We start from the raw sequence: 25673 nt of genomic DNA, 5'->3' as shown, positions 1-25673 counted from the left end.
CCCCCTCACCCCAACATCCTCGCCCCCATCTCTCTCTCTCTGAGTTCAGTGCTCACGGTGCCGACAGGTAGTTTGTGGAGGTCACGGCCAGAATCTGGGGACAGTTCTGGGTTCCAGCTGAGAAAGTGGGAAAAGCAGGTTTTCCAGTGCTCCCGTCAGTCTACCCGGGCAGTCCTCACACAGTAACATAGGGGCATCTCTGTAACATCGATAACCCTCACCCAGCCGTTAGCACAGGGAAGGAGAGGACCAGCAACTCACGACCTGAGCTTTCAACAGCTCGATTGTGAAGCCTTCCAGAGGCAAATAGCAAACTGGCTGACTGAATGTGCACAGGGTCAGTGCACAGTGGAAAAATGGACACATTCAACATTTCGGTGTCGTGGGTGGTCTATTGATGTTGGTCCAGCTCCCTCACACTGTCACTAACTAACCCTCCTCCTGCACTGTAGGAGGGTTAGTGTGCTAAGGAATGGCTGCACTGTCGGAGGGTCATTACTGAGGGAGCGCCGCACTGTCGGAGGGTCATTACTGAGGGAGTGCCGCACTGTCCGGAGGGTCAGCACTGAGGGAGCACCGCACTGTCGGAGGGTCAGGACTGAGGGAGTGCCGCACTGTCGGAGGGTCAGGACTGAGGGAGTGCCGCACTGTCGGAGGGTCAGTACTGAGGGAGTGCCGCACTGTCGGAGGGTCAGTACTGAGGGAGTGCAGCACTGTCAGAGGGTCAGTACTGAGGGAGTGCCGCACTGTCAGAGGGTCAGTACTGAGGGAGTGCTGCACTGTCGGGAGGGTCAGTACTGAGGGAGTGCCGCACTGTCAGAGGGTCAGTACTGAGGGAGTGCCTCACTGTCGGAGGGTCAGTGCTGAGGGAGTGCTGCACTGTCAGAGGGTCAGTACAGAGGGAGTGCTGCACTGTCGGAGGGTCAGTACTGAGGAAGTGCCGCACTGTCGGAGGGTCAGTGCTGAGGGAGTGCGGCACTGTCTGACGGTCAGTGCTGAGGGAGTACCGCACTGTCAGTGGGTCAGTACTGAGGGAGTGCAGCATTGTCGGAGGGTCAGTACTGAGGGAGTGCAGCATTGTCGGAGGGTCAGTGTTGAGGGAGTGCCGCACTGTCGGAGGGTCAGTGCTGAGGGAGTGCCGCACTGTCGGAGGGTCAGTGCTGAGGGAGTACCGCACTGTCGGAGGGTCAGTACTGAGGGAGTGCCGCACTGTCGGAGGGTCAGTACTGAGGGAGTGCAGCATTGTCGGAGGGTCAGTACTGAGGGAGTGCAGCACTATCACAAGGTCAGTACTGAGGAAGTGCTGCAATGTCATAGGGTCAGTACTGAGGGAGTGCTGCAATGTCGGAGGGTCAGTACTGAGGGAGTGTCGCACTGTCGGAGGGTCAGGACTGAGGGAGTGCCGCACTGTCGGAGGGTCAGTACTGAGGGAGTGCCGCATTGTCGGAGGGTCAGTACTGAGGGAGTGCCGCACTGTCGGAGGGTCAGTGCTGAGGGACTGCTGCAATGTCGGAGGGTCAGTGCTGAGGGACTGCTGCAATGTCGGAGGGTCAGTACTGAGGGAGTGCCGCACTGTCGGAGGGTCAGTACTGAGGGAGTGCCGCACTGTTGGAAGGTCAGTACTGAGGGAGTGCCGCACTGTCGGAGGGTCAGTACTGAGGGAGCGCCGCACTGTCGGAGGGTCAGTGCTGAGGGAGCGCCGCACTGTCGGAGGGTCAGTACTGAGGGAGTGCCGCACTGTCGGAGGGTCAGTACTGAGGGAGTGCCGCACTGTCGGGGGTCAGTACTGAGGAAGTGACGCACTGTCGGAGGGTCAGTACTGAGGAAGTGCCGCACTGTCAGAGGGTCAGTACTGAGGAGGTGCTGCTATGTCGGAGGGTCAGTACTTAGGGAGTGCCGGACTGTCGGAGGGTCAGTGCTGAGGGAGTGCCGCACTGTCGGAGGGTCAGTACTAAGGAAGTGCCGCGCTGTCGGAGGGTCAGTACTGAGGAAGTGCCGCACTGTCGGAGGGTCAGGGCTGAGGGAGTGCCGCACTGTCGGAGCATCAGTGCTGAGGGAGTGCCGCACTGTCGGAGGGTCAGTGCTGAGGGAGTGCCGCACTATCAGAGGGTCAGTGCTGAGGGAGTGCTGCACTGTCGGAAGGTCAGTACTGAGGGAGTGCCGCACTGTCGGAGGGTCAGTGCTGAGGGAGTGCCGCACTGTCGGAGGGTGAGTGCTGAGGGAGTGCCGCTCTGTCGGAGGGTCAGTACTGAGGGAGTGCCGCACTGTTGGAAGGTCAGTGCTGAGGGAGTGCCGCACTGTCGGAGCATCAGTACTGAGGGACTGCTGCAATGTCGGAGGGTCAGTGCTGAGGGACTGCTGCAATGTCGGAGGGTCAGTGCTGAGGGAGTGCCGCACTGTCGGAAGGTCAGTACTGAGGGAGTGCCGCACTGTTGGAAGGTCAGTACTGAGGGAGTGCCGCACTGTCGGAGGGTCAGTACTGAGGGAGTGCCGCACTGTCGGAGGGTCAGTGCTGAGGGAGCGCCGCACTGTCGGAGGGTCAGTGCTGAGGGAGCGCCGCACTGTCGGAGGGTCAGTACTGAGGGAGTGCCGCACTGTCGGAGGGTCAGTACTGAGGGAGTGCCGCACTGTCGGAGGGTCAGTACTGAGGAAGTGCCGCACTGTCGGAGGGTCAGTACTGAGGGAGTGCCGCACTGTCGGAGGGTCAGTTCTGAGGGAGTGCCGCACTGTCAGAGGGTCAGTACTGAGGAGGTGCTGCTATGTCGGAGGGTCAGTACTTAGGGAGTGCCGCACTGTCGGAGCATCAGTCCTGAGGGAGTGCCGCACTGTCGGAGGGTCAAGACTGAGGGAGTGCCGCACTGTCGGAGGGTCAGTACTGAGGGAGTGCCGCACTGTCGGAGGGTCAGTACTGAGGGAGTGCAGCATTGTCGGAGGGTCAGTACTGAGGGAGTGCAGCACTATCACAAGGTCAGTACTGAGGAAGTGCTGCAATGTCATAGGGTCAGTACTGAGGGAGTGCTGCAATGTCGGAGGGTCAGTACTGAGGGAGTGCCGCTCTGTCGGAGGGTCAGGACTGAGGGAGTGCCGCACTGTCGGAGGGTCAGTACTGAGGGAGTGCCGCATTGTCGAGGGTCAGTACTGAGGGAGTGCCGCACTGTCGGAGGGTCAGTGCTGAGGGAGTGCCGCACTGTCGGAGGGTCAGTGCTGAGGGAGTGCCGCACAGTCAGAGGGTCAGTGCTGAGGGAGTACTGCACTGTCAGAGGGTCAGTACTGAGGGAGTGCCGCACTGTCGGAGGGCCAGTACTGAGTGAGTGCCGCACTGTCGGAGGGTCATTACTGAGGGAGTGCCGCGCTGACGGAGGGTCACTACTGAGGGAATGCCACACTGTGGAGGGTCAGTGCTGAGGGAGTGCCGCACTGTCGGAGGGTCAGTGCTGAGGGAGTGCCGCATCAGAGGGTCAGTGCTGAGGAAGTGCCGCACTGTCGGAGGGTCATTACTGAGGGAGTGCCGCACTGTCGGAGGGTCAGTACTGAGGGAGTGCCGCACTGTCAGAGGGTCAGTACTGAGGAGGTGCTGCTATGTCGGAGGGTCAGTGCTGAGGGAGTGCCGCACTGTCGGAGGGTCAGTACTGAGGGAGTGCCGCACTGTCGGAGGGTCAGTACTGAGGAAGTGCCGCACTGTCGGAGGGTCAGTACTGAGGAGGTGCCGCACTGTCGGAGGGTCAGTGCTGAGGGAGTGCCGCACTGTCGGAGGGTCAGTGCTGAGGGAGTGCCGCACTGTCGGAGGGTCAGTGCTGAGGGAGGGCCGCACTGTCGGAGGGTCAGTGCTGAGGGAGGGCCGCACTGTCGGAGGGTCAGTGCTGAGGGAGTGCCGCACTGTCGGAGGGTCAGTGCTGAGGGAGTGCCGCACTGTCGGAGGGTCAGTGCTGAGGGAGTGCCGCACTGTCGGAGGGTCAGTGCTGAGGGAGTGCCGCACTGTCGGAGGGTCAGTGCTGAGGGAGTGCCGCACTGTCGGAGGGTCAGTGCTGAGGGAGTGCCGCACTGTCGGAGGGTCAGTGCTGAGGGAGTGCCGCACTGTCGGAGGGTCAGTGCTGAGGGAGTGCCGCACTGTCGGAGGGTCAGTGCTGAGGGAGTGCCGCACTGTTGGAAGGTCAGTACTGAGGGAGTGCCGCACTGTCGGAGGGTCAGTGCTGAGGGAGTGCCGCACTGTCGGAGGGTCAGTGCTCAGGGAGTGCCGCACTATCAGAGGGTCAGTGCTGAGGGAGTGCTGCACTGTCGGAAGGTCAGTACTGAGGGAGTGCTGCACTGTCGGAGGGTCAGTGCTGAGGGAGTGCCGCACTGTCGGAGGGTGAGTGCTGAGGGAGTGCCGCTCTGTCGGAGGGTCAGTACTGAGGGAGTGCCGCACTGTTGGAAGGTCAGTGCTGAGGGAGTGCCGCACTGTCGGAGCATCAGTGCTGAGGGACTGCTGCAATGTCGGATGGTCAGTGCTGAGGGACTGCTGCAATGTCGGAGGGTCAGTGCTGAGGGAGTGCCGCACTGTCGGAAGGTCAGTACTGAGGGAGTGCCGCACTTTTGGAAGGTCAGTACTGAGGGAGTGCCACACTGTCGGAGGGTCAGTACTGAGGGAGTGCCGCACTGTCGGAGGGTCAGTGCTGAGGGAGCGCCGCACTGTCGGAGGGTCAGTGCTGAGGGAGCGCCGCACTGTCGGAGGATCAGTCCTGAGGGAGTGCCGCACTGTCGGAGGGTCAGTACTGAGGGAGTGCCGCACTGTCGGAGGGTCAGTACTGAGGAAGTGCCGCACTGTCGGAGGGTCAGTACTGAGGGAGTGCCGCACTGTCGGAGGGTCAGTTCTGAGGGAGTGCCGCACTGTCAGAGGGTCAGTACTGAGGAGGTGCTGCTATGTCGGAGGGTCAGTACTTAGGGAGTGCCGCACTGTCGGAGGGTCAGTGCTGAGGGACTGCTGCAATGTCGGAGGGTCAGTGCTGAGGGAGTGCCGCACTGTCGGAAGGTCAGTACTGAGGGAGTGCCGCACTGTTGGAAGGTCAGTACTGAGGGAGTGCCACACTGTCGGAGGGTCAGTACTGAGGGAGTGCCGCACTGTCGGAGGGTCAGTGCTGAGGGAGCGCCGCACTGTCGGAGGGTCAGTGCTGAGGGAGCGCCGCACTGTCGGAGGGTCAGTGCTGAGGGAGTGCCGCACTGTCGGAGGGTCAGTGCTGAGGGAGTGCCGCACTGTCGGAGGGTCAGTACTGAGGAAGTGCCGCACTGTCGGAGGGTCAGTACTGAGGAGGTGCTGCTATGTCGGAGGGTCCGTACTTAGGGAGTGCCGCACTGTCAGAGGGTCAGTACTGAGGAGGTGCTGCTATGTCGGAGGGTCAGTACTGAGGGAGTGCCGCACTGTCGGAGGGTCAGTACTGAGGGAGTGCCGCACTCTCGGAGGGTCAGTACTGAGGGAGTGCCGCACTCTCAGAGGGTCAGTACTGAGGGAGTGCCGCACTCTCAGAGGGTCAGTACTGAGGGAGTGCCGCACTCTCAGAGGGTCAGTACTGAGGGAGTGCCGCACTGTTGGAAGGTCAGTACTGAGGGAGTGCCACACTGTCGGAGGGTCAGTGCTGAGGGAGTGCCGCACTGTCGGAGGGTCAGTACTGAGGAAGTGCCGCACTGTCGGAGGGTCAGTACTGAGGAGGTGCTGCTATGTCGGAGGGTCCGTACTTAGGGAGTGCCGCACTGTCAGAGGGTCAGTACTGAGGAGGTGCTGCTATGTCGGAGGGTCAGTACTTAGGGAGTGCCGCACTGTCGGAGGGTCAGTACTGAGGGAGTGCCGCACTCTCAGAGGGTCAGTACTGAGGGAGTGCCGCACTCTCAGAGGGTCAGTACTGAGGGAGTGCCGCACTCTCAGAGGGTCAGTACTGAGGGAGTGCCGCACTCTCAGAGGGTCAGTACTGAGGGAGTGCCGCACTGTTGGAAGGTCAGTACTGAGGGAGTGCCACACTGTCGGAGGGTCAGTACTGAGGGAGCGCCGCACTGTCGGAGGGTCAGTGCTGAGGGAGCGCCGCACTGTCGGAGGGTCAGTACTGAGGGAGTGCCGCACTGTCGGAGGGTCAGTGCTGAGGGAGCGCCGCACTGTCGGAGGGTCAGTACTGAGGGAGTGCCGCACTGTCGGAGGGTCAGTACTGAGGGAGTGCCGCACTGTCGGAGGGTCAGTACTGAGGAAGTGCCGCACTGTCGGAGGGTCAGTACTGAGGGAGTGCCGCACTGTCGGAGGGTCAGTTCTGAGGGAGTGCCACACTGTCAGAGGGTCAGTACTGAGGGAGTGCCGCACTGTCGGAGGGTCAGTACTGAGGGAGCCACTGCCTCTGAGTGGAAGCCTTTGAGGATAACCTCCTGTGCGTGTTTGGTGTGCTGTAGCAGACGGTGCACTGTGAATCGTTTCCTGCTGCTGATCAGAGGCGATGAGTAATTGCGAGGCTGTGAACTCGTGTGAGAAAGATGTTAATGGGGGGGAGGGGTGGGGAGGGGAGGGGAGGGGAGAGCGTGCTGACATGGGGACCTGTCGCTCAGAGGAAACCCCATGTCTCTGGCTCTGAACCAAGTGCTCTCAGAGTTTCCACTGCGGTTTCTGCAGCCGAACTCCCATTTGCGTCAACATTTGACAAAGGGTGCCTTTGTGTCTCTGCTTTCAGTTTGATGCAGTCTGGTTTAACCCTTCACTGACTGCAAACCAGCCAGGAAACCACTTTTACCTGTTCGTACCTGCCCTCCCTCTCCCTCTCTGCCTCCTGCCTGTCAGTCTCTCTCTCTCTCTCTCTCTCTCTGCCTGTCTCCCTCTCTCTCTCACACACACACAATGAGACACATCAATCACTTCCTGCACCCCGAAGCAGACTTTCTGATGCAGTTCTGGTCACCTGACTGGAGAATCATAGAATCCCTGCAGTGTCGGAACAGGCCATTTGGCCCAGCAAGCCCACACTGACCCTCCAAGGAGTAACCCTTCCAGATCCACTCCTCTACCCCATTACTCAACATTTACCCCTGACTAATACATCTAACCTGCACATCCCTGGACACTATGGGACAATTTAGCACGGCCAATCCACCCTAACCTGCACATCCCTGGGCACTATGGGACAATTTAGCACGGCCAATCCACCCTAACCTGCACATCCCTGGACACTATGGGACAATTTAGCACGGCCAATCCACCCTAACCTGCGCATCCCTGGGCACTATGGGACAGTTTAGCATGTCCAATCCACGTTCACCTGCTCACCTTTGGACTGTGGGAGGGAACCCACGCAGTCATGGGGAGAATGTGCAAACTCCACATAGACAGTTGCCCAAGGGAGGGATCGAACCCGACTAACCACTGAGTCCCTGGACAGGGTGCATAAAAAAATTACAAGGATGTTGCGAGGGTTGGAGGGTTTGAGCTACAGGGAGAGGCTGAACAGGCTGGGGCTGTTTTCCCTGGAGCGTCGGAGGCTGAGGGGTGACCTTATAGAGGTTTATAAACTTGTGAGGGGCATGGATAGGGTAAATAGACAAGGTCTTTTCCCTGGGGTGGGGGAGTCCGGAACAAGAGGGGCATAGGTTTAGGGTGAGAGGGGGAAAGGTATAAACGAGATCTACAGGACAACTTTTTCACCCAGAGGCTGCCAGAGGAAGTGGTGGAGGCTGGTACAATGACAACATTTGAGGCTGAGATAAGATCAGTCACGATTGTATCGAATGGGAGAGCAGACAGGATGGGCCGAATGGCCTGGTCAGGCTTCTCATTTCAATGTTCGCCATGGGCACCCTCGCAGGCCTAACCCCCCTGAGCTGGAGTCCTGCCCTATTTTGGTTAATAGTGTCCCCCCCCCCCCCCCCGCTCCCCAATCTCCCACCCTCTGCCCCCAGGAGGTCTAGTGGTACAGTCACCTGATTTGTTTATCCAGAGACCCAGGTAATGTTTTGGGGACTCGTGTTCGAATCCCCCAGGCAGTGGGATTTGAATTCAATAAAAACTCTGGAATTCAGGATCTAAAGATGATCGTGAATCCATTGTTGATAGTCAGAAAAGCCCAAAATGGTCTCACTAATTTAGGGAAGGAATCTGCCATCCTTACCTGGTCTGGGCCTACACATGACTCTTGACCCACAGCAATGGGGTTGACACTTAACTGTCCCCCACCCCGGGCAATAAAGACCCTCCGTGAGTGAATTAAAAGCAAAATGAATATTTTTAAAAAGTCCATGGGTAGGATCTCCAGTCCCATCGAACTTCCCCTAACACCAGCATCGAGGAACACGGGCCTATGAATCTAGGCTTCAGTAAGGCCTAGCAACCGTCTCGAAGACCCCAAAACCACTTCCCAATGTTCTCCAATTGTCCATGTTTTTCCCTCATCATCGAGTACGCCTTTGGGGGCCATCCTTCCGGACTTTTCTAGAAGCTTCTATCGCTCGGGGTGGGGGGGGGCCTTCCGGCCTACTTTTACTTGAGATAATGACTGGGCCCCAGCGGCCGGACTAGGCGAAAAGGGGAAGTGGTTGCTGTTCTCTACAAAGTAGAATTGTGGTGGCGATTAACAAAGATCTTCACGCGCTCGCAAGACTGGACATCGGAAAGATGTTTCCATTTGGCTGGGTCTGGGGCGGGGGGGGGGGATGAAGGATTTATCGAACAAGAGATTGTTGCTAATTCATCCGACGGGTGACCCAAAGCGAGTGGGGAGGGAAGGATGTGGAACCCTCAACCACAGCGACGGGGAAGGGAGGGGGGGTTGGGGGGATATTGAGGGTCCAGAACAAACACACACCACCCCACCTCAGCGACACGTGCGTGCAAACCAGACAACAACAACTCGCCTTTAGGTAGCTCCCTTCGTGTGGAGTGGGCCCCGCAGGGAAAGTGTATGACGGCAAACGGTTTTGTCAGTGAGATCCATTTTTTTTTAGAATCGTATCGAAAAGAGAGAGAGAGAGAGAGAGAGCGTAAGTAGGGGGCTGGGAGGGGAGGAGGATGGAGGGTCGTGGGGGAAATCTCCAGGACATCAGGCCTCACGCAGCTAAAGGTACAACTGCCACTGGAGGAGGGAGGGGGTGTGGGGGCCAGAGGGGGTTATAGAGATAGGGAGGGGGTGTAGGGGCCAGAGGGGGTTACAGAGATAGGGAGGGGGTGTAGGGGCCGGAGGGGGTTACAGAGATAGGGAGGGGGTGTAGGGGCCGGAGGGGGTTACAGAGATAGGGAGGGGGTGTAGGGGCCGGAGGGGGTTACAGAGATAGGGAGGGGCCGGAGGGGGTTACAGAGATAGGGAGGGGGTGGAGGGGCCGGAGAGGGTGACAGAGATAGGGAGGGGGTGTAGGGGCCGGAGGGGGTTACAGAGATAGGGAGGGGGTGTAGGGGCCGGAGGGGGTGACAGAGATAGGGAGGGGGTGGAGGGGCCGGAGAGGGTGACAGAGATAGGGAGGGGGTGTAGGGGCCGGAGGGGGTTACAGAGATAGGGAGGGGGTGTAGGGGCCGGAGAGGGTGACAGAGATACGGAGGGGGTGTAGGGGCCGGAGGGGGTTACAGAGATAGGGAGGGGGTGTAGGGGCCGGAGAGGGTGACAGAGATAGGGAGGGGGTGTAGGGGCCGGAGGGGGTTACAGAGATAGGGAGGGGGTGTAGGGGCCGGAGGGGGTTACAGAGATAGGGAGGGGGTGTAGGGGCCGGAGGGGGTTACAGAGATAGGGAGGGGGTGTAGGGGCCGGAGGGGGTTACAGAGATAGGGAGGGGGTGTAGGGGCCGGAGGGGGTTACAGAGATAGGGAGGGGGTGTGGGGGATGGAGGGGGTTACAGAGATAGGGAGGGGGTGTGGGGGATGGAGGGGGTTACAGAGATAGGGAGGGGGTGTGGGGGATGGAGGGGGTTATAGAGATAGGGAGGGGGTGTAGGGCCGGAGGGGGTTACAGAGATAGGGAGGGGGTGTAGGGGCTGGAGGGGTCACAGAGATAGGGAGGGGGTGTAGGGGATGGAGGGGGTTACAGAATTAGGGAGGGGGGGGTAGGGGCTGGAAGGGTCACAGAGATAGGGAGGGGGTGTAGGGGATGGAGGGGGTTACAGAGATAGGGAGGGGGTGTAGGGGATGGAGGGAGTTAGAGATTGGGAGGGGGTGTATGGGCCGGAGGGAGTTACAGAGATGGGGGGGGGTTTAGGGGATGGAGGGGGTTACAGAGATAAGGAGGGGGAGTGGGGGCCAGAGGGAGTTACAGAGAAAGGGAGGGGGTGTAGGGGATGGAGGGGGTTACAGAGATAGGGAGGGGGTGTAGGGGATGACGGGGATAGGGAGGGGGTGTAGAGGCTGGAGGGGGTTACAGAGATATGGAGGGGGTGTAGGGGCTGGAGGGGGGGTTACAGGGATTGGGAGGGGGTATAGGGGATGGAGGGGTTGCAGAGATAGGGAGGGGGAGGGGGAGTGGGGGCCGGAGGGAGTTACAGAGATAGGGAGGGGGTGTAGGGGATGGAGGGGGTTACAGAGATAGGGAGGGGGTGTAGGGGCTGGAGGGGGTTACCGGAGTGATATTTGAACACAGTGAGGTTGTACAGTGAAGTGTCTGTCCCCGACACGCATTAGTCCGTATGTGTGTGTGTGTGTGTGTGTGTCTGTGTTAGTGTGTGTGGGTGTGGGTGTGCCCCTTCCCCTGGCAATCCGTACTCCATGCCTCTCCCCAACGTGGGACACTTGGAGGCTGGCTGGCATGCCGTACCATGCACAGCAAGATCCCAGGAGGGGCAGGGAGTCATCCCATTAGCACTTTCCATGGGATCCTGCTGTGTAGCCATCCCCACCCACGGCGCCTGCTTCACAAACCGAAACGTCGCCCCATTTGGGTGGGATAATGAGCGGCGCTACATAAATGAATGTGCCTCTGTCGGTCTCTGCTGGCCAGGAGGCCGGATAAAACTAGCTGGGAGGATGTCGGGCAGGTTCAGGGAAACAAAGCGAGTTTGATAATGAACTGCTCTCAGGTTTCCTGTACCGTGGCTGTCCCTGTTTCCAAGTTAACGTCACACTGTGGAACACCCCACCCCTCCCCCCACCACCCAGATACACACACACACACACAGACACTCTCAGTCTCACACTGTCACTCACACACACAGATATACCGTCTCTCACACTGACACTCTCACACACAGATACACAGTCTCACACTGACACACACACACAGATACACAGTCTCACACTGACACACACACACACAGATACAGTGTCTCACTGACACTCTCAAACACACACAGATATACAGTCTAACACTGACACTCTCACACACAGATACACAGTCTCACACTGACATTCTCACACACACAGATACACAATCTCACACTGACACTGTCAAACACACACAGATACAGTCTCACACTGACACTCTCAAACATACATACAGAATCTCACACTGACACACACACAGATACACAGTCTCACACTGACACTCTCAAACACACACAGATACACCGTCTCACACTGACACTCTCAAACACACACAGATACACAGTCTCACACTGACACTCTCAAACACACACAGATACACAGTCTCATACTGACACTCCCACACACAGACACACAGCCTCACACTGACACTCACAGATGCACATACAGATATACAGTCTCACACTGACACTCTCAAACACACACAGATACAGTCTCACACTGACACTTTCAAACATATATACAGAATCTCACACTGACACAAACACAGATACACAGTCTCACACTGACACTCTCAAACACACACAGATACACCGTCTCACACTGACACACACACAGATACACCGTCTCACACTGACACACACACAGATACACCGTCTCACACTGACACTCTCAAACACACACAGATACACAGTCTCATACTGACACTCACAGATGCACATACAGATATACAGTCTTACACTGACACTGTCAAACACACACAGATATAGTCTCACACTGACACTCTCAAACATACATACAGAATCTCACACTGACACACACACAGATACACAGTCTCACACTGACACTCTCAAACACACACAGATACACCGTCTCACACTGACACACACACAGATACACCGTCTAACACTGACACTCTCAAACACACACAGATACACAGTCTCACACTGACACTCTCAAACACACACAGATATACAGTCTCACACTGACACTCTCAAACACACACAGATACACAGTCTCACACTGACACTCTCAAACACACACAGATACACAGTCTCACACTGACACTCTCTCACACACACAGTCTCACACTGACACTCTCTCATATACAAACACACAGATACACAGTCTCACACTGATGCACACATAAACATGTACTCACTCTTAGTCACACACACACACGCACTCACTCTCAGTTACACACACACACTGTCACACACACACGCACTCACTCTAATGGTCACATTCTCTCTCTCTCTCTCTCTCACACACACACACTATCTAATGCTCACATTCTCTGTCACACACACACAGACAGTCTCTGTCTCTCTCTCTCTCTCTCTCACCCCTCACTCTCCCTCTCATCCATACAGACAGACTCTCTCAGACGCACACACAATCCAGTAGAGATGCTCAGCTCCATAGAGATTACAGTGGGGGAGGTTCCACTGAGATTCACTGCTTTGACAGGGAACACGCTCCAGAAACAACTTCCACTCTATTTACAGATCAACAGAGATAGCACGGGGTTAGGTACAGAGTAAAGCTTCCTCTACACTGTCCCCCATCAAACACTCCCCAGGACAGGGACAGCACGGGGTTAGATACAGAGTAAAGCTCCCTCTACACTGTCCCCCCATCAAACACTCCCCAGGACAGGGACAGCACGGGGTTAGATACAGAGTAAAGCTCCCTCTGTACTGTCCCCCATCAAACACTCCCCAGGACAGGGACAGCACGGGGTTAGATACAGGGTAAAGCTCCTTCTACACTCTCCCCTTATCCTTTGCCCAGCTCCCTCTATCAAATGTATTGACAGCTTTTCTGTGAACCAGACATTTTGAGCTCTGTGCCTCTCTGTACTCATTCAGCAGAGAATGTCTGTTTTCTGGAATTGATCCATGTCCGTGTCCTGGGGGCCCAGTGGGATGGCCAGACCATCTGGGGAATAATCACGGTGGGAGATAGCTGTGGACGAACCAGCTGCTGGCGTCCTGTCATTGCATCTGGGACCACCCTTCACTCCATTAATGACGGTGCAGTGTGGGACAGCTTGACCTGTCGCTACAGAAATGCACATCATTTAAGAGTTAATGAGCAGATACTGGACGAGGCCTATTGACTGTTCGGGCCCAGTCAGTGTATTGACAGGCGATCATTGACCCCCTTTTGTTGACCCAGCTCCCATCATACCCCCGACACCAGGCGACACCGGTCTCCGATTTGGCATCCACGGCTGACTGACCGAGGATTGTCATATTCGGAAGAGATTCATCACAGATCCTCAGGCAGCACCTTCCAAACCCACGAGGGGAACACTCCCCGCTCCCGCACATTCCCACCGCTCCCCGTCCCGACTTGGGAATATATCGGCCGTTCCTTGGGTCAGAATCCTGCAGCAGTTCAAGATGGCAGCTCACCCCACCCCCCACCTTCTCAAGGGGGCACTTAGGGACAGAGGGGACAATAAAGGCTGGTCCCCCCCTCACAAGGCATGCCCTGTGACTCACGTAAATGTACAGTTGGATCTTGTTTGAACTCATCAGTGGTTAGCACTGCTGCCTCACAGCGGCAGGTTCCCAGGTTCAATCCCATCCTCGGGTGACTCTCTGTGTGGGGTTTCCTCTGGGTGCTCCGGTTTCCTCCCACAGTCCAAAGATGTGCAGGTTAGGATGGATTGGCCGTGCTAAATTGTCCCATAGTGCCCAGGGGTGTGCAGGTTAGGGTGGATTGGCCGTGCTAAATTGTCCCATAGTGCCCAGGGATGTGCAGGTTAGGGTGGATTGGCCGTGCTAAATTGTCCCATAGTGTCCAGGGATGTGTAGGTTAGGGTGGATTGGCCGTGCTAAATTGTCCCATAGTGCCCAGGGATGTGCAGGTTAGGGTGGATTGGCCGTGCTAAATTGTCCCATAGTGCCCAGGGATGTGCAGGTTAGGGTGGATTGGCCGTGCTAAATTGTCCCATAGTGCACAGGGATGTGCAGGTTAGGGTGGATTGGCCGTGCTAAATTGTCCCATAGTGCCCAGGGATGTGCAGGTTAGGATGGATTGGCCGTGCGAAATTGTCCCATAGTGCCCAGGGATGTGCAGGTTAGGGTGGATTGGCCGTGGTAAATTGTCCCATAGTGCCCAGGGATGTACAGGTTAGGGTGGATTGGCCGTGCTAAATTGTCCCATAGTGCCCAGGGATGTGCAGGTTAGGGTGGATTGGCCGTGCTAAATTGTCCCATGGTGCCCAGGGATGTGCAGGTTAGGGTGGATTGGCCATGCTAAATTGTCCCATAGTGCCCAGGGATGTGCAGGTTAGGGTGGATTGGCCGTGCTAAATTGTCCCATAGTGTTTCGGGATGTGCAGGTTAGGGTGGATTGGCCGTGCTAAATTGTCCCATAGTGTCCAGGGATGTGCAGGTTAGGGTGGATTGGCCGTGCTAAATTGTCCCATAGTGCCCAGGGATGTGCAGGTTAGGGTGGATTGGCCGTGCTAAATTGTCCCATAGTGCCCAGGGATGTGCAGGTTAGGGTGGATTGGCCGTGCTAAATTGTCCCATAGTGTCCAGGGATGTGCAGGTTAGGGTGGATTGGCCGTGCTAAATTGTCCCATAGTGCCCAGGGATGTGCAGGTTAGGGTGGATTGGCCGTGCTGAATTGTTCCATAGTGTTCAGGGATGTGCAGGTTAGGGTGGATTGGCCATGCTAAATTGTCCCATAGTGCCCAGGGATGTGCAGGTTAGGGTGGATTGGCCGTGGGAAATGCAGGGTTTCAGGGATTGGGTTGTGAGTGCTTATCGGTGAATCAGTGTGGTTTCGGTGGGCTGAGTGGCCTGTTGCCCAGTGGGCATTGAACCCAGGCACCTTCTGACCTAAAGGCAAGGACACTACCACTGCAAAACAGGAGCCCCTTCAAACACTCCAGAGATGTCTGGGATAGTATGAGGAGAGACTGGATCGGTTCGGTCTGTACTCACCGGGAGGGGGTTTGAGAAGAACGAGGAGGGGCATCTCGGAGAAAGTGATAAAATCCCAACAGGACCAGACAGGATCGAGGATGTTCCCGATGACTCGGGGAGCCCAGAACCGGGGGGGTTGGGAGGCGTCATAGTCTAAGGATTACGGGGGTGGGGGTCATTTCAGACTGAGATGGGGTGAAATGTCTTCCCCCAAAGAGTGCGGGGGGAGCCTGTGGGATTCTCTGTCACAGAGAGGGGTTGGGGCCGAAACATCGAATGGTTTGAGGAAGGAGTTGGATCGAGTTCTCGGAACTGAAGGGAGACAGGGGGGGACTGAGTCAGATGGTCAGCCATGATCCCATTGGATGGCGGAGCAGGGGCCGAATGGCCTCCTCCCGCTCTTGTTTTCTATGTGGCCTTATGTCTCGGAGTATTTGCCAATCCCACTCCTGACATGTTTCCACTCTGTGAGTCAACTGCCCACTGCCCCCATTGAATTGTGGATCCACCTCCTAGATTCCCCAACCCTAGGAACTCACTCCTCTCTCGTCAGCCTGAACTGTTCGAGAACATTGACTGACTTCCCCCCACCCCCCCACAGTTCTGCCCCGAACTCCTTCCCGGTCACTCCAGGAATGCTCTGATCGAAAGACAAGGCCAGAGAGCTGCCTGTGCTCCAATTGGGTCAGTCGCGGACTCTTCCTGTGTATCACTCACTCCGCCCAAACTCAAGGTGTTGGAGCCATCGAGATCATCCAGCACGGAAACAGACCCTTTGGCCCAACCTGTCCATGCCGACCCAATATCTCAATTAATCCAGTCCCATTCAAAGTCATAGAGATGAACAGCTGGAAACAGACCCTTCGGCCCAACTTGTCCATGCCGACCAGATATCCTAAATTAATCTAGTCCCATTCGCCAGCACTTGGCCCATATCCCTCCAAACCCTTCCTATTCATGTCCCCATCCAGATGCCTTTTAAATGTTGTCATTGTACCAGCCTCCACCACATCCTCTGGCAGCTCATTCCATACACGTACCACCCTCTGTGTGAAAAAGTTGCCCCTTAGGTCTCTTTTATACCTTTCCCCCTCTCACCCTAAACCTATGCCCCTCTAGTTCTGGACTCCCCCACCCCAGGGAAAAGACTTTGTCTATTTACCCTATCCATGTCCCCTCATGATTTTATAAACCTCTATAAGGTCACCCCTCAGCCTCCGACGCTCCAGGGAAAACAGCCCCAGCCTGTTCAGCCTCTCCCTGTAGCTCAAACCCTCCAACCCTGGCAACAACATCCTTTTTCACAACATCCTTCTTCCAACGGGAAGGCTGAATTTGCATGCGATATTCCAGAAGCGCCGATACCAACCCAATTGAGACGCACATATCTACCTTGTTTATCTACCTTTCTTTCTCGCTGTGACTTTAAACTTCCTCATTTGATGTAAATAAAGACTGAGCTACGCCAAAAGTACTTGTGATTAAAATAGTCTGGAATGAGGTTGGATTGGATCAGACCCAAGACCCCCAAGGGATGGCACATAAAACGTGCTCGCTTCTTGACGTTAAAAGGCTCCTCGTGGTCTCCAACCCCGGTTGAATGTTCCGACAGCGGTGCTATGACTGGATGAGCAACGCCGAGGAGCCCCAGTCCGAATCCAAACCCCCCCCACCCCCCACCCCCTCCATCCCCCACTGTCGGGATTTAAATTCACTTTCCGAAGTGTGGAATTTGAGCTTGACTCTGGTTGGGACAGTGACCTGTCGGCGGTGGTCAACTGAAAGAAGAAAGTCCGGCGTCTCGTTGACGGAGATCCCTTCCCTTGGCCTCCTTCTGCATGTGACTCCAGACCCACGGCAACCGGGCCTGGCTCATAACCGGGCCTGTACCCTGACCAACTCCGTTTGAGGGGCAGCTAGGGATGGCCCAGACGTATTGGGCAGGGGATCGTTCCCCAACCCCACTCCCACAGGGAACTCGGTTCCTTTCAAATGTTGGGGTCCTGGGGTGCGTTGCCGAACAAAGGAGACCTTGGGGTTGCAGTTTTGCCTCAAGTCCCTTTTAAATCTTTCCCCTCTTGCCTTTAACCTATGCCCTCTAGTTCTGGACTCCCCTGCCCTGGAGAAAAGACCTTGCCTACTTACAATATCCACCCCCCTGACCCCAGGGAAAAGACTTTGTCTATTTATCCTATCCATGCCCCTCATAATTTTGTAAACCTCTATAAGGTCACCCCTCAGCCTCCGACGCTCCAGGGAAAACAGCCCCAGCCTGTTCAGCCTCTCCCTGTAGCTCAGATCCTCCAACCCCGGCAACATCCTTGTAAATCTTTTCTGAACCCTTTCAAGTTTCACAACATCTTTCCGATAGGAAGGAGACCAAAATTGCACTCAATATTCCAACAGTGACCTAACCAATGTCCTGTACAGCCACAACATGATCTCCCAACTCCTGTACTCAATACTCTGACCGATAAAGGGAAGCATACCAAACACCTCCTTCACTATCCTATCTACAGCTTTTCCCTGGAACGTTGGAGGCTGAGCGGTGACCTTATAGAGGTTTATAAAAGGGACCTGAGGGGTGTGAGGGTGTACGGGGAGTGGGACCGGGGGTGTATGTGAGGCCTGGTTTACACCCACCCCCCGGTCCCACTCCCCGAACACCCTCACCCACCCCCCCAGTCCCACTCCCCATACACCCTCACCTACCCCCCCAGTCCCACTCCCTGTACACCCTCACCCACCCTAAGGGGACATTGGGTCTCTGTCGGATGTGTCTTGCTCTGATGTCGTGACACCCCCTCGCCCTCAAACCCACACAGTGCCTGCTGCTGGCATGGCAGGGGGAGCTGGTTTATCCCTAACCCTCACCCACCCCCCTGCACCGACAGCTCCCTTTGTAACCCGTCAGACATGAAGGGGCTATTTTGACCCGCAGGGGTAGGCTGGTGGGGGTGGGAGAGCGAGTGGCGTGTCCGACCCTCAGAGTGATTGACTGTCTCTTTTTCTGCACCCTCGCCTCCCCACCCCCCACTGACCCTCTCCCACCACCGTGTCCCCCTCTCCTCGGCTCCCCCCTCCCCCCTCCTTCAGATGAAATCGTGGAAGGCGTTTTTCACTATGGTCCACTGGACCTGCCGAAGATCCAATTCCTGGATCCAGCTTGCGGGTCACGAAGGTAGGAATCTGGGACTGCTTTGGGGAAGGGGGTTGATCCGGGAAAGGGGAGGGGGGAATTGCATGTTGTATCTTCCCACATGGAAAAGGTTTGGGGGACGGTGTCTCGACAATGGATGAAGTGTTGTGTTCCCATGTTGGACGTATGCACTCTGTGTGCGGCACTCCCTCAGTACTGACCCTCCGACAGTGCGGCACTCCCTCAGTACTGACCCTCCGACAGTGCAGCGCTCCCTCAGTACTGACCCTCCGACAGTGCGGCACTCCCTCAGTACTGACCCTCCGACAGTGCGGCACTCCCTCAGTACTGACCCTCCGACAGTGCGGCACTCCCTCAGTACTGACCCTCCGACAGTGCGGCACTCCCTCAGTACTGACCCTCCGACAGTGCGGCACTCCCTCAGTCCTGACGCTCCGACAGTGCAGCGCTCCCTCAGTACTGACCCTCTGACAGTGCGGCACTCCCTCAGTACTGACCCTCCGACAGTGCGGCACTCCCTCAGTACTGACCCTCTGACAGTGCGGCACTCCCTCAGTACTGACCCTCCGACAGTGCGGCACTCCCTCAGTACTGACCCTCTGACAGTGCGGCACTCCCTCAGTACTGACCCTCTGACAGTGCGGCCCTACCTCAGCACTGACCCTCCGACAGTGCGGCACTCCCTCAGTACTGACCCTCTGACAGTGCGGCCCTACCTCAGCACTGACCCTCTGACAGTGCGGCACTCCCTCAGTACTGACCCTCCGACAGTGCGGCCCTACCTCAGCACTGACCCTCTGACAGTGCGGCACTCCCTCAGTACTGACCCTCTGACAGTGCGGCACTCCCTCAGTACTGACCCTCCGACAGTGCGGCACTCCCTCAGTACTGACCCTCTGACAGTGCGGCACTCCCTCAGTACTGACCCTCTGACAGTGCGACACTCCCTCAGTACTGACCCTCTGACAGTGCGGCACTCCCTCAGCACTGACCCTCTGACAGTGCGGCACTCCCTCAGCAATGACCCTCCGACAGTGCTGCACTCCCTCAGTACTGACCCTCTGACAGTGCGGCACTCCCTCAGCACTGACCCTTTGACAGTGCGGCACTGCCTCAGTACTGACCCTCCGACAGTGCTGCACTCCCTCAGTACTGACCCTCCGACAGTGCGGCACTGCCTCAGTACTGACCCTCCGACAGTGCGGCACTCCCTCAGTACTGACCCTCTGACAGTGCGGCACTCCCTCAGCACTGACCCTCCCACAGTGCGGCACTGCCTCAGTACTGACCCTCCGACAGTGCTGCACTCCCTCAGTACTGACCCTCCGACAGTGCGGCACTGCCTCAGTACTGACCCTCCGACAGTGCGGCACTCCCTCAGTACTGACCCTCTGACAGTGCGGCACTCCCTCAGCACTGACCCTCCGACAGTGCGGCACTCCCTCAGTACTGACCCTCCGACAGTGCGGCACTGCCTCAGTACTGACCCTCCGACAGTGCGGCACTCCCACAGTACTGACTCTCCGACAGTGCGGCACTCCCTCAGTACTGACCCTCCGACAGTGCGGCACTCCCTCAGTACTGACCCTCCGACAGTGCGGCACTCCCTCAGTACTGACCCTCCGACAGTGCGGCACTCCCTCAGTACTGACCCTCCGACAGTGCTGCACTCCCTCAGTACTGACCCTCCGACAGTGCGGCACTCCCTCAGCACTGACCCTCCCACAGTGCGGCACTGCCTCAGTACTGACCCTCCGACAGTGCTGCACTCCCTCAGTACTGACCCTCCGACAGTGCGGCACTGCCTCAGTACTGACCCTCCGACAGTGCGGCACTCCCTCAGTACTGACCCTCTGACAGTGCGGCACTCCCTCAGCACTGACCCTCCCACAGTGCGGCACTCCCTCAGCACTGACCCTCCCACAGTGCGGCACTCCCTCAGTACTGACCCTCCGACAGTGCGGCACTGCCTCAGTACTGACCCTCCGACAGTGCGGCACTCCCACAGTACTGACTCTCCGACAGTGTGGCACTCCCTCAGTACTGACCCTCCGACAGTGCGGCACTCCCTCAGTACTGACCCTCCGACAGTGCGGCACTCCCTCAGTACTGACCCTCCGACAGTGCGGCACTCCCTCAGTACTGACCCTCCGACAGTGTGGCACTCCCTCAGTACTGACCCTCCCACAGTGCGGCACTCCCTCAGTACTGACCCTCCGACAGTGCGGCACTGCCTCAGTACTGACCCTCTGACAGTGCGGCACTGCCTCAGTACTGACCCTCTGACAGTGCGGCACTGCCTCAGTACTGACCCTCAGACAGTGCAGCACTCCCTCAGAACTGACCCTCCGACAGTGCGGCACCCCCTCAGCACTGACCCTCCGACAGTACCCCTCTCCCTCCGCACTGACCCTCCGACAGTACCCCTCTCCCTCAGGACTGATGCTCCGACAGTGCGGCACTCCCTCAGCACTGACCCTCCGACAGTGCGGGCTGCGTTATTGCTGCTGCTTCCTGAAGGCTGTGTTTTGCATCCCACCCCCCACCCTCCCCGTTCCTGGATTCCTGCTCCAGGCAATTTCCGTCTGAGTGAGGCCGGGTTCATCCTGAAGAAATTCAGTGTAAATGAGAGTCAGTGCCTGCAGAAGCTGATGGGTGATGTCCTCAAGCCTTACGTGCCAGCCTATTACGGGGTGGTGGAGAAGGACAGCGAGCGCTTCATCCAGATGGAAGACCTACTCACGGGTCTACACTCACCCTGCATCATGGACTGCAAAATGGGCATCCGGTGAGTGTGCGCACACGGGCACCCGGGCACCCGGGCCTGGGCTGTGAATGACTGGCACAGGTTACAGTGCACACAACACAGGCATTCCCACTGGGAACAGGAGGAGGCCGCTCAGCTCCTTCTCCAGCCTGTCCCAACGGGAACAGGAGGAGGCCGTTCAGCCCCTTCTCCAGCCTGTCCCACTGGGAACAGGAGGAGGCCGCTCAGCTCCTTCTCCAGCCTGTCCCAACGGGAACAGGAGGAGGCCGCTCAGCTCCTTCTCCAGCCTGTCCCAACGGGAACAGGAGGAGGCCGTTCAGCCCCTTCTCCAGCCTGTCCCACTGGGAACAGGAGGAGGCCGCTCAGCTCCTTCTCCAGCCTGTCCCACTGGGAACAGGAGGAGGCCGCTCAGCTCCTTCTCCAGCCTGTCCCAACGGGAACAGGAGGAGGCCGTTCAGCCCCTTCTCCAGCCTGTCCCACTGGGAACAGGAGGAGGCCGTTCAGCCCCTTCTCCAGCCTGTCCCACTGGGAACAGGAGGAGGCCGCTCAGCTCCTTCTCCAGCCTGTCCCACTGGGAACAGGAGGAGGCCGTTCAGCCCCTTCTCCAGCCTGTCCCACTGGGAACAGGAGGAGGCCGCTCAGCTCCTTCTCCAGCCTGTCCCAACGGGAACAGGAGGAGGCCGCTCAGCTCCTTCTCCAGCCTGTCCCAACGGGAACAGGAGGAGGCCGTTCAGCCCCTTCTCCAGCCTGTCCCACTGGGAACAGGAGGAGGCCGCTCAGCTCCTTCTCCAGCCTGTCCCACTGGGAACAGGAGGAGGCCGCTCAGCTCCTTCTCCAGCCTGTCCCAACGGGAACAGGAGGAGGCCGTTCAGCCCCTTCTCCAGCCTGTCCCACTGGGAACAGGAGGAGGCCGTTCAGCCCCTTCTCCAGCCTGTCCCACTGGGAACAGGAGGAGGCCGCTCAGCTCCTTCTCCAGCCTGTCCCACTGGGAACAGGAGGAGGCCGTTCAGCCCCTTCTCCAGCCTGTCCCGCAGGAACAGGAGGAGGCCGTTCAGCCCCTTCTCCAGCCTGTCCCGCAGGAACAGGAGGAGGCCGTTCAGCCCCTTCTCCAGCCTGTCCCGCGGGAACCGGAGGAGGCCATTCAGCCCCTACTCCAGCCTGTCCCACTGGGAACAGGAGGAGGCCGCTCAGCCCCTACTCCAGCCTGTCTCATAGGAACAGGAGGAGGCCGTTCAGCCCCTACTCCAGCCTGTCTCATAGGAACAGGAGGAGGCCGTTCAGCCCCTACTCCAGCCTGTCCCGCAGGAACAGGATGAGGCCGTTCAGCCCCTTCTCCAGCCTGTCCCGCAGAAACAGGAGGAGGCCGTTCAGCCCCTACTCCAGCCTGTACCGCAGGAACAGGAGGAGGCCGTTCAGCCCCTTCTCCAGCTGTCCCGCAGGAACAGGAGGAGACCGCTCAGCCCCTACTCCAGCCTGTCCCGCAGGAACAGGAGGAGGCCGCTCAGCCCCTTCTCCAGCCTGTCCCACTGGGAACAGGAGGAACCCGTTCAGCCCCTTCTCCAGCCTGTCCCACTGGGAACAGGAGGAGGCCACTCAGCCCCTTCTCCAGCCTGTCCCGCAGAAACAGGAGAGCGCGCAGAGCCCCTACTCCAGCCTGTCTCATAGGAACAGGAGGAGGCCGTTCAGCCCCTACTCCAGCATGTCCCGCAGGAACAGGATGAGGCCGTTCAGCCCCTTCTCCAGCCTGTCCCGCAGGAACAGGATGAGGCCGTTCAGCCCCTTCTCCAGCCTGTCCCGCAGGAACATTTGGAGGCCGTTCAGCCCCTACTCCAGCCTGTCCCGCAGGAACAGGAGGAGGCCGTTCAGCCCCTTCTCCAGCCTGTCCCGCAGGAACAGGAGGAGGCCGTTCAGCCCCTTCTCCAGCTGTCCCGCAGGAACAGGAGGAGGCCGCTCAGCCCCAACTCCAGCCTGTCCCACTGGGAACAGGAGGAGGCCGCTCAGCCCCTACTCCAGCCTGTCCCGCAGAAACAGGAGGAGGCCGTTCAGCCCCTTCTCCAGCCTGTCCCGCAGGAACAGGAGGAGGCCGTTCAGCCCCTTCTCCAGCCTGTCCCGCAGGAACAGGAGGAGGCCGTTCAGCCCCTACTCCAGCCTGTCCCGCAGGAACATTTGGAGGCCGTTCAGCCCCTTCTCCAGCTGTCCCGCAGGAACAGGAGGAGGCCGCTCAGCCCCTACTCCAGCCTGTCCCGCAGAAACAGGAGGAGGCCGCTCAGCCCCTACTCCAGCCTGTCCCGCAGAAACAGGAGGAGGCCGTTCAGCCCCTTCTCCAGTCTGTCCCGCAGGAACAGGAGGAGGCCGCTCAGCCTCTTCTCCAGCCCGTCTCATAGGAACAGGAGGAGGCTGCTCAGTCCCTTCTCCAGCCTGTCCCACTGGGAACAGGAGGAGGCCGTTCAGCCCCTTCTCCAGCCCGTCTCATAGGAACAGGAGGAGGCCGTTCAGCCCCTTCTCCAGCCTGTCCCACTGGGAACAGGAGGAGGCCGCTCAGCCCCTCCTCCAGCCTGTCCCACTGGGAACAGGAGGAGGCCGCTCAGCCCCTTCTCCAGCCTGTCCCACTGGGAACAGGAGGAGGCCGCTCAGTCCCTTCTCCAGCCTGTCTCATAGGAACAGGAGGAGGCCGCTCAGCCCCTTCTCCAGCCTGTCCCGCGGGAACCGGAGGAGGCCGTTCAGCCCCTTCTCCAGCCTGTCCCGCAGGAACAGGAGGAGGCCGCTCAGCCCCTACTCCAGCCTGTCCTGCAGGAACAGGAGGAGGCCATTCAGCCCCTTCTCCAGCCTGTCCCACTGGGAACAGGAGAAGGCCGCTCAGCCCCTTCTCCAGCCTGTCCCACTGGGAACAGGAGGAGGCCATTCAGCCCCTTCTCCAGCCTGTCCCGCAGGAACAGGAGGAGACCGTTCAGCCCCTACTCCAGCCTGTCCCGCAGGAACAGGAGGAGGCCGTTCAGCCCCTACTCCAGCCTGTCCCACAGGAACAGGAGGAGGCCGTTCAGCCCCTTCTCCAGCCTGTCCCGCAGGAACAGGAGGAGGCCATTCAGCCCCTTCTCCAGCTGTCCCGCAGGAACAGGAGGAGGCCGTTCAGCCCCTACTCCAGCCTGTCCCGCAGGAACAGGAGGAGGCCGTTCAGCCCCTTCTCCAGCTGTCCCGCAGGAACAGGAGGAGGCCGTTCAGTCCCTTCTCCAGCCTGTCCCGCAGGAACAGGAGGAGGCCGTTCAGCCCCTTCTCCAGCCTGTCCCACTGGGAACAGGAGGAGGCCGTTCAGCCCCTTCTCCAGCCTGTCCCGCAGGAACAGGAGGAGGCCGTTCAGCCCCTTCTCCAGCCTGTCTCATAGGAACAGGAGGAGGCCGTTCAGCCCCTTCTCCAGCCTGTCCCGCAGGAACAGGAGGAGGCCGTTCAGCCCCTTCTCCAGCCTGTCCCACTGGGAACAGGAGGAGGCCGTTCAGCCCCTTCTCCAGCCTGTCCCGCAGGAACATTTGGAGGCCGTTCAGCCCCTTCTCCAGCCTGTCTCATAGGAACAGGAGGAGGCCGTTCAGCCCCTACTCCAGCCTGTCCCGCAGGAACAGGAGGAGGCCGTTCCGCCCCTTCTCCAGCCTGTTGGAGTGGAGCCTGAAGTGGAATAGCCACTGAGGGCCTATCCATCCGCCCTCCAGCTTGTTCCACAGGTCACGTGTGTGATGTCTGTCTCAGGAAGGGGCAGTTCAATTTACCCCCTTGCTCTGAGCTCGCCCCCCCACCCCCGGCCCTCCCCCAATATCTTTGCCTCACAACCCCCCAGCCCCGCGACTTTGCCCCCAAGTGCAGCATGAAGCCCCCGGGGCTGGGACGCCTAGTTTGGTCAGAGATGGCCCCCCGACATATCAGAGGGAAGGTTAATCCCCAGGCCTCGGCCTAGCTCAGTCCAGTGCTGGGGGGAGAGAGAGCAGGAGCTCTCCATAGCTACATCTGACCTGACACGTGTCACGATCACACTGTTGTTGGTGGGGAGCTCTCTGGATGCAAGATGGCTGCCCCGTCTCCCATGGCGACCCTTCAGAAAGTGCTCACCTGAGGCCTTTCAGCCCATCCCTCTATTCTGTACGTTGCTCAAGCCCTGTCCCCTCACGAGGGATTTTGAACTTTAAGCCGCTTGAGGGTCTCTGTGTTTTCATCAGATGGAAGGCTACCCCCCCAATATCCCTCCCAAGGTGAGGGAGGCTGGGTGCCAAGTGCAGGCCTTAAAATCCCAGGAATCGGAGCATTGTGGGCTACCCCTATATAGGCCTCAGGCTTTCGTAGATTCTGACAATACAGGGAGGCAATGGCCTAGGGGAGATCTAGGGAATGTTCTGGAGACCCAGGTACGAATCCCACTATACCAGATGGTGGCACTCGAATCCAATAGGAATCTGGGATTAGGAAGTGCCCAAGGATGATGAATCCATCATTGTTTTTTTTTCAGGGGTAGACAAATGTCCTTCAGGGAAGGAAACTACCATCGTTACCTGGTCTGGGCCTACACGTGTCTGGGCAATGTGGTTGATTCTTAACTGCCCTCTGGGCAATTAGGGTCAGGACAATAAACGCTGGGCCTCACCATGA

At 58.2% G+C, this 25673-nt stretch overlaps 1 protein-coding gene across 1 annotated transcript in view; it reads left to right on the top strand.

Annotated features, from left to right (window-relative positions):
* Positions 1 to 25673, top strand: part of LOC140457023 (inositol-trisphosphate 3-kinase B-like) — a 47344-nt gene that overhangs the window by 8280 nt on the left and 13391 nt on the right. The window contains exons 2-3 of the mRNA XM_072550929.1: positions 18217 to 18301; positions 20855 to 21068. Coding sequence (XP_072407030.1) covers positions 18217 to 18301; positions 20855 to 21068 — 299 coding nt within the window. The remainder of the gene's footprint in view (positions 1 to 18216; positions 18302 to 20854; positions 21069 to 25673) is intronic.

This window comes from Chiloscyllium punctatum, chromosome 31 (genome assembly GCF_047496795.1).
Source record: "Chiloscyllium punctatum isolate Juve2018m chromosome 31, sChiPun1.3, whole genome shotgun sequence".
In the NCBI taxonomy this organism is placed as follows: Eukaryota; Metazoa; Chordata; class Chondrichthyes; order Orectolobiformes; family Hemiscylliidae; genus Chiloscyllium; species Chiloscyllium punctatum.
This window is presented reverse-complemented; position numbering and strand designations above follow the sequence as displayed.